At 34.2% G+C, this 12,017-nt stretch overlaps 1 protein-coding gene across 1 annotated transcript in view; it reads left to right on the top strand.

The window, feature by feature from the left end:
- Positions 1-12,017, top strand: part of OPN5 (opsin 5) — a 74,554-nt gene that overhangs the window by 16,739 nt on the left and 45,798 nt on the right. The window contains exons 2-3 of the mRNA XM_003769136.3: positions 342-497; positions 8,313-8,432. Of these exons, the coding sequence (XP_003769184.2) occupies positions 368-497; positions 8,313-8,432 (250 nt within the window). The 5' untranslated portion in view covers positions 342-367. The remainder of the gene's footprint in view (positions 1-341; positions 498-8,312; positions 8,433-12,017) is intronic.

The raw sequence follows: 12,017 nt of genomic DNA, 5'->3' as shown, positions 1-12,017 counted from the left end.
GTCCTTGAAGGTTTCCCTCCATCCCTATACTATGAAATATATATTGATTCCTAGGCCATTCTTCCTTTTTCTACATGATACCTTCTATTTTTATAGTTATTATTGCTGCTATGTGAATTGGAATTATTAAATGGTCACTGACTAATTTGATGTTCTATTTTTAAAAAAAGTTAGCATACTTACTGCCCCCTCCCATGAGTTTTTCATTAGTTTCTTAACCAATGAAAATGCCTAGCACTTTTTTCTTATGATGATTGTTTCCAAGTTCTTAGGAAGCATTAGATTGTTTGGTATTTCAAGTTGGTTTATATTAATCTGCTGAAAACTGTTTTGGTTTTCAGATACATACTATTGGCACAAGAGCAGCATGGCATTAAACCACAGTGTCCCACCTCAAGATGACTACATTCCACATTATCTTCGGGATGGAGACCCTTTTGCATCCAAACTCTCCTGGGAAGCTGACTTAGTAGCTGGTTTCTATTTAACCATAATAGGTAAGATTTCCTGATTCTTTTGTGAAAGGGAAGCAGGAAAGATGAATAGATCATAAGAAGTCTTAGGGGACAAGTCAAAAGTCTCTTTACAAAAACTCCATTGTGATGTATTATTGTAATTTGTGGGGGAAAAGAGGTGTGTGTGTGTGTGTGTGTGTGTGTGTGTGTGTGTGTGAATGACAAATTAAAAAGAGGAGAACAAAAAAGAAAATGGGCATATTAGTCTAATGGGAGAGGATTAGATTAGAAAAGCATTATGATAACAGTGGGAAAAAGTCAGATATTGTTGTTCATACATTTCATCTGTACCTCTTAGCTGCCCCATTATGAAATCAGAGGAACTAGGTTCATATCCCAACTTTGCTTAATAAATGCTTGTGGATTGATTGAATGTTGACACTATCAATAACAGTCACACATCAGTTGTGTATATAATATGGATAACTTTATCCAAGTACTTTCACATGGTGGCAGAGAATCACAGAACATTAGTGCTCAAAAGGGAACTTAGATATTATCTAATTTAACTTCCTTATTTTAGAGGGCTAAATACTAAGGGGCAACTAGGTGGTACAATAGATAGAATGCTGGGCTAGGAGTCAAGAAGGTTCATCTTCCTTAGTTCAGTTTTGGCTTCACACACTTAATAACTTACTAGATGTGTGATGCTGGGCAAGTCACTTAATGCTATTTGCCTCAGTTTCTTCATCTGTAAAATGAGTTGGAAAAGGAAATGGTAAACCAGTCCAGTATTTTTGCCAAGAAAATCACAAATGGGGTTACAAAGAGTCAGATATTACTGAACAGCAACAAAAAATTGAGGGAAAATATTTTGGTAAAGGTCAGTAAACTACATATTACTTTTGTTTAGCTTAATGATAGGTTGACATTCAAATATGCACTAAGTGATAGTTGAACCAGAAGTATTGTAGGAAATGAGCAGAAGACCTTCTAAGGTTAAAGATTTGTTATATTCTAATCTGAAAAGTGGACATCCTGCCTTTAGATCATATATAACTAACCACAGAGTTCTCTAAGAATTACTATCATTATTTGTAAGTTTAGAGAACAATGAAAGGGTAGACAGTGCCTATTAAGTTTATCCTCTCCTGAGCTTGTCAAAGGTGCCAAGAGGTATATTAAATTTTGGAGAAAGACCAACTTGGAATTTTTCCAGGTCTTTGAATCAATAAAAAGCACCACAAAAAGTGTTTTCAGGGTCTGTTAGGCCTCAAGGACAAAGCAGAAATAGTTCCTTGAATCTGAATTAGAAAACAAAACAAAACTTTTACCAAAGTGATTTTACAAAATAATTGATATAGATTTGGAAGCAACTTTAGGGCCAACAAGTCATTAGATATTAAGCATTCATTATGTTCCATATCCTGTACTAAGCACTGAAAGTAGAAATTTTAAAAAGCATAAAGAAAGATACCTGTTTTCAAGGAGCTTATATTCTAATAAGGGTAGACATGACATAAAAAGAAGCTGAAAATGAACAGGCTGGTCCAGGTGTCTGAGCAAGGTTGGAGAGTCAAAAGTGAAGTCTGGAGGAAAATGGGGACATAGGTGGCTGGGACACTTGATTTATATTTAATTCTTTGGAATTAGAGTTGGTCATTAAGTTGGTCATAATTCTTAAATCTTTCAAAATAAGGTTTCTTTATAAAATTATTATTGTACCGTGTTGTATGAATCAATATAGTTCTATTTACTTCATTTTATAATCAATTCATACTGGTACTCCTAAGATTCTCTTATAATTTCTTATGGTACCATAGTATCTATTACATTCACATCCAATAATGTATTCAGACATTCTTCAATTGAAGGGCACACCTTTACTTTTCATTCTTTGCAACCACAAAAAGGTCATATATTTATTTTTGTATTTATGGGTTCTTTTCTTTTTCTTTTGATCTCCTTAAGGCATAGGCCTAATAGTTCTATCACTGGATCATATAGCAATGGTGGCAATGAAGGGTACTTTTCAAGAATCTTCATATTTTGCAGAATTTGTAAAAAACTGATTTGTTAACTGGGTGATTATAATCACATAGCTAATCAATGTATCAAGTCAATTGCAAATGGGCATATGGAAGGGTTGGGCAGGCAGCAACATATCAAGGAATTATGACAGTGAAGAAGGGAAAAGGATGAAGTTAAATAAATTCTTATGGTAGAAAAATAGAAGAAAAAGGACTGGTTGAAATATCCAGTGATAATAGGCTCCATTGATATATGTGTGTGTGTGTGTGTGTGTGTGTGTGTGTGTGTGTGTGTGTGTTTTAAATTGGGCATATGATTTAATTACTATAGACAATGATGAGAAAATGATCTTAATGTAGATCAGTATCCATTCTGCAACTTTATCAATTTATCAACAAGCATTTAGTAGATTATGTGCCCCCCACAAGCTATTTTATCAAATTTCCTATTGTTGTGAGAGATTAAATAGTTTATTTAGTGAAATCACACAATTAACAGGTGTCAGAAATTATCTGAAACCAGGTTCAAGTTCAACTTTGAAGTTGGCTTTTTATCTACTACTCTATTCTGCCTCTCCTCTAAATGTCAAGATAATAAGATTCCATCTGGCTCAGGGAGTGGATAGGAAATGTGGCAAAAAGAATATTTGATTTGGAACCAGAGGACCAGGAAGTCACTTGCTATCTGTGTGGTCTTGAGCAAGTCACTTTACCTTTCTAGGACTCAGTTTACTTATTTGTAAAATAAGGAGGTTAGACTAGATCACTTCTCAGGTGCCCCTCAATTCTAAGTGCATGAAGTTGTGTCTCTATGAATATAAAGAGAATATTCACTGTCAAGGCTTATTTGTGGGAAATTAATTCAAATATTTACTAAGTACATTCTATGTGCAAGTCACTGAAATTCTTCTAGTTCTATATTTATGATCCTTAAGCTCCCAATGGTGAATGTATGGGAGGGGGTGGATGAGAATCATAAAGTGAGACAGGTATGGATGGGTTGAAACATGTATTTTTGGAGGGAATATTACCATTATCAGATTCAAGATAATAGAGTACAAAATAATTTGTACTGGCAGACAGTAAAATTCCATATCTATGATGAAAATTTGCTCTTATGACTCATAATATTGAAAAGCATCAATTAAATAGTTGTATTCATTTAGCTCAGAGGATATAAGTCAAGGGGGAAAGTCTATGGTGAAATATAAATAGAAGGAGGTCTAGAAACTATTGACTTGAAACTGGAGGTACCTTAGCTTTATCTTCCCTACAACATTTGTGCCTCAGGATGCCAATTCATGCTGGATAGCTACCTAATACAAAGTACACCCCAGGTCTTTGAGATGCCTAAGAATGTCTAATACTTTAAAAGGCTGACAATTATCAAGCTTCTCTGAGACTAAGCTCCTTCACCTATAATTTCTATTCTTCCTAGTCAGCCAGAGGGCCATTATGATAGCCAAGTGAGATGATGCATTTAAATTACTTTGGAATATGCAAAGTGCTATATAGATATCAAAGTCATAGTATCATAGACTGAGATGTATCTCAGGGATGTTCTAATCATAGGATTCCAGGGTTAGAGATGGAACGGACCTCAGAGTCTAGAATAATTCATTTTATACATGAAGAAAACTTAGTGGTTATTGAAACTAATTCTTTACAGATGAATAAACTGAGTCTTACAGAGATTAAGTGACCCAACCAATATCATACAGAGAATATAAAGAAATTCAAGGTCACAAGTTAAATGATTTCAAATTCAAACTCAGATCCTCTGATTCTAAAGAATCTGTAGTTATTATTATTGTTTTTATAGCATTATGATAATCAACTTATCATTCAAGTAATTCTGAGACAATGATTGGAACCTAGTGAACCAAGCCAAGTTATGCTGTAATATACCTCAGTTCTTTGTGGGTGTTTACATCTCTTTCTTTTCCATTTCTTTTACAAAGAGTTAGGCCGTGGTCAAATAAAAGGCCCAGAAGACTAAAAATAAAGCTCTATAGTTTTTTCAATAGTATTTTATTTTTCCAAATACATGTAAAAATACTTCTCATAAAACTCTGCATTCCAAATTTTTCTCTTTCTCTCTCTTACATACTGAAGACAGCAAACAATTTGATATAGGTTTAAATATGTGTCATTCTTTTGAACATATTTCCATATTTGTCATGTTGTGCAAGAAAAATCAAATCAAAAGGGGAAAAATCATGAGAAAGAAAAAAACAAGCAAACAACAACAACAAAAAGATAAAAATACTCTGCTTTGATCCATATTCAGTCTCCACAGTTTTCTCTCTGGATGCAGATGACATTCTCTATTCCAAGTCTATTAGAATTGCCTTGAATCACAGCATTATTAAAAAGAAGACTCCACATTTTAGATACCTATTTGGATGGAAGAGAAGTCAGTAGGGTGGTTAGATGAGATAGTAGTGGAAAGAAGATGATTCTGAAGACATATAAAGGAACTTATTACAAATAAACAAAGGAGGGAAAATAAGTCAAAATCCATTTTTCACTCTCTTCCAAATGACTATTAGTTTTATTAATGATGAATATAATTGATTTTCAATTACTCACATTAATGAGAGCAGAGATGATAATAAACAATTAGTTTATATTAATCTTTGAAAGGTCTCATTTCTTTTTTCCCTTAGTAAGATTCTTTCCTAGTCTCATTTTCCTTAGATTAATATGAATAAGGATTTTGCATTCCTTTGGCTCACTCCAGCTGATATTTGCCCAAGAGCGTTGAAGCTAGTCTGATGTTTCAGATATGCTTCTGCTAGTTCACAAAACCTCTGTTTTCAGTACTTAAAAAAAACAATAATTAACGATTTTTATAAAAGAAAATGGACTAGAAGGATTATTTCTTAGTCATGCATTGTGATTCTAATCCCAGAATCTCCTAAGAAGCAAAAAAGGATAAGATCAGAGATTTAGATCTGTAAGGGTTATTAAAGGCTATCAAATTAAACCCACCTCATTTTTCAGATTTAGAAACTGAGGCATTGAAGGTGGAATGATTTGCTCAGGCTTACACAACTAGTAAGCATGTGAGTCAGAATTTGAACCCTGTATCTCTTGATTCTCAGTCCAGTGACCTATTTATTATACTGTGTTGTTTTTCAAAACAGGCTTTTTTAGGAAGCTTTCCTTAATCTCTCAATTCTAATGATTTCTCTCTTTTAATTATTCTCTATTTGTTTTGTATGCTGTTTGTTTTTACATATTTGTTTGCCTGGTGTTTCTCCCCATTAAATTGTGAGCTCCTTGACTCAAAGGCTGTCATTTGGCCTTTTTTGTATCCTTAGTGCTTAGCACAGAGTCTGGCATATATTGTAGGCACTTAATAAAAGTTTAGGAAGCAGCTAAGTGATTAGAGTGGATAAAGTGGATAGAGCTTTGAACTTGGAGTCAGAAAGATCTGAATTAAAATCTAGCTTCAGACACTACCTGTGTGATATTGGACAAATTAGTTACTCTCTGTTTTCATTAAATCGACTAGAGAAGAAAATAACAGGCTACATTAGTATCTTTGTCAAGAAAATTCCATATTTTGGGTTTTCAATATAATCCATTGGGTCATAAAGAGTCAGATATGATTGAAAAACAACTTCAGTAGTAAATATTTATTGATTGACCAAAACTATTTAATGTTTCAGAAGGAGGATTTGATTTGGCACCAAAGGCCCATTGGCCATCCTGATTCTAGGGGAAATAGTAATGAGTGGTAGAAATAGATTATTTAGAGATTGTGGTTTCTTTCAGCTCAAAGCAGAGTAACTTGTTATAGAACAAAAGAAATCATCCAATTTGGAGCCATTAGTATAGACAAAAAAAAAAAAGTCTGGATTGGGATGTTGGCCATGTGAGTGCAGAGAGAGGATGGGAATGAATAATGGTACGGAAGTAGAATTGATAAGATTTGGGCAACTGAAAAAGAAAATAGAGAATTGCCGAGTATAGTGAGTTTTGCCTGCCTTCTATTAAAATTATTTATACCTTCTTTGTTTTAATATCATCTTCATTTCCTAATATAATTCAATACAATAAAATAATACATCCCATCCAGAGAACTATTTTTTATAACAAAAATTAAAATGAGAAAAAATTGTAGCAGAGTCAAATTAACCAACATATCAAGCTTAGTGTTATAGGTACCTTTCCATCCACATAGTCCTACAATCTTCAAAGAAGGAAGATAGCTAAATGCTCCTAACTTTTCTTCAAGATCAAATTTAGTCCTTATAATTTCACATCATTTTCATAATTACATTTGTTTTGGATTGTTCTTTCTACTTATATTGTTGTAGTCATTGTATATATTGTTTTCCTATTTCTGCTTATTTTACTAGGAATCAGTTATATAGCTTCCCATGCTGTTTTGTATTTTTTATATTCATTGTTTTTTACAGAAACACTATTCCATTACATTCAGTTAGCATGATTTGTTAAGCTATTATCCATTTAAAGAACATTTGCTGTGTTTCTAATTCTTTATTATTATTTGAAAATATTTTGGAGGTCTGCATAGGACGTTTCTGTGTTTGATCTCCTTGGAATATATAAAAGAATTTTGTTTTTAACAAGTCTTTTGCATTGTTTCTAGGCTTTGAGTGTTTCCTTGGAGAAAAAAAAGAAAAGTGTATTTTGTTGATCATTTAAAAAAATTGAGGTCTGAAACTTTTCTTTCTCCCTTTTGATTTTCTTCCTGGTTTCTTTTAATGAGGTCTGGTTTCATTGGAATTGGGCAACTTTAAGTCTATAATCATCTCTATTTTTTTCCTTCTTCTAACCTAAGAGAATTATTAGTTTTAATGAAATATTCAGGCAACGCTGACTCCTAGGATTTGAAATTTTCTAACAGCACACTTGGGTTTCTGGGAGTTTCACAATTTCTGTGAAGGTCAATTTTATTGTGGGGAGTTTTATTGTGCTAAGACAAAACAGAAAATTCTGTTTCTCCCATAACAAATCAGCACATTTTCCTTTTGGGACTAGTTAGATCTTGGGGTCATCAGCACAGAGCTCATAATTAAACTTAAGAATTTCCTGAGAGAGTGTGTAGAAAGAGAAGAGATGAGGGCTGAAGACAGAGCTTTGTGACACAACCACAGGATGAAGGCAGGTTATAAATGATGATCTAGCAAAAGCATACTGAGAGATGTTCAAATAAATAATAGGACAATCAAGAGAAAGCCATACTATGAAAATCCAGAAGGGAGCATAAGTAATCAGAAAGAAAGAGTAGTCAGAAGTGTTAAATTCTGCAGAGATGTCAAGATGCATGAAGTTTGAGTAACTTCAGATTTGACAATTAAGCAATTATAGGTAACTTTGGAGATGTCATTTTCAGCTGAGTGATTAGGTCAGAAACTAGATTGAAAATGATTGAGAAATAAGTGAGAGCAAAGGAACAGTGGGTAGTTTTTTGGGGTGGTTGTGCCAGATTCTATGGACACATGGTTGCAGAATCAAGCAAGCCATTGTGAGACAGGGAGGAAACCCCTACTGTATGCTCAGACATGAAAACTCAGCATTTTCCATTATAAAAGAAGTAAATAAAGTTCAGGGTGTTTCAGACTTTAACTGGTTATATAAGGAGGTTTGTAGATAGCTCTGTATAGCAACTAATTGTAAAATATTCTCAGGTGGATGTCAAAAGTTAGTTCTCATTTATATTAATGATAAATAATGGTTGAAACTGAAATGAATGTTTTCATGCCTTGGTTTGACTTCAGTGGCTTATTATTCATCTTGTCATTTGGTTGTCTTGGTCATTCAGTGCTTTGACTTTGTATTTTTCCTGTAGGTGTGTTGTCCACCTTGGGAAATGGCTATGTGATTTATATGTCTTCAAAACGAAAGAAGAAGCTGAGACCTGCTGAAATAATGACAGTTAATTTAGCAGTCTGTGACTTGGGGATTTCAGGTAATACAGCAATAATAATTTTTTTCTTGGTGTCTTTTTAACTTTTCCATTCCAAGTTGACCAGTTAGCTTATTTCCTTCACTCTAGTTTTTTCCACACAAAGAATTCCTCCCTTGAAGTTAATAAGAACTGATTAGAAGCAATGGAAAGGTAGACTTGGGCCTATAGGGTTGTCTCTAATGGGTTTGGTACCAGGAAGAAAAATGACACTATGTAATACCTTATTTTTCCTTGTCCCTCAATAATTTTCTATTGGTTTAATTTAGAAAAAAATTGAAAAATGAACACCCAGGATATCCTTGAAGAAGAGAAGAAATCATGAACTGGCAACACAGAGAATGAGAGATATGTGCAGCAGAGGAGAACAATTTTCTATTATTGATTTACAGATCTTAGAAGTCATCTAATGCAACCCTCTCAATTTATAGATGAGAGAATAAAAACTCTGGTAGATTAAGTCAATAGTCAATAGCCAGGAACTGTGCTAATTGTTAGAGCTACAAATATATAACAAAATATAAAACATATAAAAAGTTAGAGTTCCTACCCTTAAAGAGCTAGTAGGCTAATGTGTGTGTGTGTGCGGGAAGAAGTTTAGAGAGCAACAACACACAAAAGTTTGCAAAAAGGGTTGGGGGAAGGTTCTCAAAGCAGCTAGGAAGGGAGAGAATGTCTATAAGCTGAGCTTCATCTTCAAATTGCGGTTTTAGAATAAAGTGACTTGTGCAAGGTCATATAGGTCATACAGTAAAGTAGGAAAATTAGCATTTAAACTCTAGTTTTTTAAAACCAAATTAATCACACTTTCTACTACCTTACTAAAAGAATAATAGGTTCAAATGTCAAATCCCATAAATTAAACTCCTATTGCATACTCAGCACCATGCTAAGGCATTGTAGAGTATAAAACAATCTTCTACTATATTCACAGCACTTACTGTTTCTACCATTCATTCATCGTATGCCATCTCCTGCTTCCTTCACCCCAATATTACTCTTAGCTAAGGAGAACAGTGGACTTTACAGATCTCAAGGATCTATGATACCGGCCACTTTGGAAAGCAAGGGAAGCACTCAGAATAAAGAGAACTAGGTACAAACTCCAACTCAGACTTAATGCTGAACAAGTCTGAATGCTTTGGGTAGAAGAGTGAAGTTGGATGGATGTGCATTAGGCGGAATACCTTGGCTGTTGTCCAAAGGGTAGATTGATGGTAGAGACTTCAGGAAAGGAAGGGTCAGAGGATTATTGGAATAGTCTAGTGTTTAAATAGGGCAAATCAATTGGAAAACAAACAAGATAGGATAAAAGTGAAGATTTTAACCCAGGTCCTAAAACAAAGGAAGATAGCATTTTGTGGGTCATAAATCCTTTCTCAGAATAATTATTTAAATGAATAAAATTATCTATGTAGGATTACATAGGAAACTAAAGGTTAGTAAAGATGTAATTCCCCATCTCTCCCCCACCCCCAATCTAAGTTCACTGACCACTGAGATCTATGTTAAGAACACTAGCCCTAAGATGCCATCTTTGCCCTGTTGACGATATATATTGTAGGAATTTGGGGTGAATTATTTAGTGGTTTTTGTCTGTATTTTATATATGAATTTGCTTGTGAATATATATGTAATATGTATATGTATATATGCATACAGTGTATGTATATATGTATATGTGTATATATATAAATATGTAATTTATGTATATATATATATATATATATATATACACACACACACACATACATGGATACATGGAATGTTTAGGAGTTTATAGTTCAGTATTGCTTGCCAGAGCTGCTTCCTCTCCTGTTCTTGTTATCTCTCTCTATATATATATGTTCAGGGTGAGAATTTTGCATAATTATGATAATTTTTTGATCTTGAATCATTTCTCTGGGTTTCATTTTTCTTCTGTAGAAAAATGAAAGAATTGGATTTAAGATATCTAAGGGTTGGTGTATATTTAGCTTTGACATTTTGTGATTAGCATTCTGGCCTTGGAGTTAAGATTTGGGTTTGACTCCTGCTTTAGCATTGTCCTGAGCAAGTCTCATTTACCATCAAGTCATTTTATTTATGGAAATCATGTTCATTTCTCTACTGTTTGAAGAGGAGACATGAACACTCAATGTTGTCAGGAAAAATTGTAACCATTGTTTCCCTATCTTGCATCACCCTTTAACGATGCTTCGTGGAATCAGCATTTCTTCCTTCTAAGTGTGCTTTTCTGACTCTGCCAGTCTCTTAAGAATAGGATCAAAAAAGCTCCCCGTGAGTCTACTCATTGCTCAGTAGATTAGTTGAACTCTTGCTGAGTGTTTGGCTGTCCAGAATTCTTTGTGTAGGACTCACTCAGTGGGTGGATTTAAATCAGATTATTGCTTCTGGGAATTACATAGGCATTTTCCCTTCAGGAAAACCTTCTTGGGCAGAGCAGAGGATTTGGCTACAGTCTTGTTATCACTTGCAATGACCACACGATGGTGGTATTGCAGCATGAATAACTGCTTTCAATTTCAACCTTAATTAAGAAGCAATGTGTTTTAGTAATGTATTGAATTTTGAATTATACTACTTGGATTCAAATCCCAACTCCACTGCTTACTACATGTGTGACCTTCAAAAGCTATTCAATCTCTCTGGATTTCGGTTTCCTTATCTGTAAAATGAGACGGTTGTACTAAATAATCTATGAAAACCTTTCCAGTTCTAGCTCCATGATCCAATAATTCCCCTAAATGTTATTTAATACACATTTTAAAATTCTTTATTATGTGCATTGTGATAAATCCTAAAGACACAAAGCCATTCCTGTTCTCAAATAGAGGTAGACAACACTTAAATAGTTCCTCTCAAGTAGAGGTAGATAACGTGTGTGTGTGTGTGTGTGTGTGTGTGTGTGTATATATATATATACACATACATACATACATACATAAAGAGACAGAGAGACAGAGATAAACAGAGAGAGAGAGAGAGAGAGAGAGAGAGAGAGAAAGAGAGAGATTGATTGAGACTGATTGATTAAATAGGAGGTAATCTAAGAGGAGAAGGCATGAGAATTGGTTGGGGTGGTGTACAAAATAAGATTCGAAACTTTTTCTGTCATATTCAGTGTGGAGATTCCAGTCCATGACCAAAACTTGTTTTATCAGCTATCCTTCACTAGTGAATTATGATGGGCATATAGGGATTAGATGAGACCTAACTACAAAATGGTCCCTAGTTGATCTGATTCATTGAAAGTGGCTTCACTTAGGAGAACTTGTTCCGCATTTGGACAAGCGGTCTGCTTCATTAGCCAGGTAATGACTCACAAAGAAACCTTTCCCTTCTCAATGACAGAGTTCTCAGACATGCTCAAGCCCATCATTTCTCACATTTTTTTTTCCCTCAGCACACTTTCATAAATTGGCAGCCACAATTAGTCCTTTCCTTCAACAGCCCTCAAGAGCATGTGTGTATGTGTGTGTGTGTGTGTGTGTATACACACACAAATACATACACCCCATATATATATATATATATATATTCCCATCACCAGATACATTACTGTATATCTGTGAAGAGATGTGAGAG

The sequence above is a fragment of the Sarcophilus harrisii genome, chromosome 4 (genome assembly GCF_902635505.1).
Source record: "Sarcophilus harrisii chromosome 4, mSarHar1.11, whole genome shotgun sequence".
Taxonomy (NCBI): Eukaryota; Metazoa; Chordata; class Mammalia; order Dasyuromorphia; family Dasyuridae; genus Sarcophilus; species Sarcophilus harrisii.
This window is presented reverse-complemented; position numbering and strand designations above follow the sequence as displayed.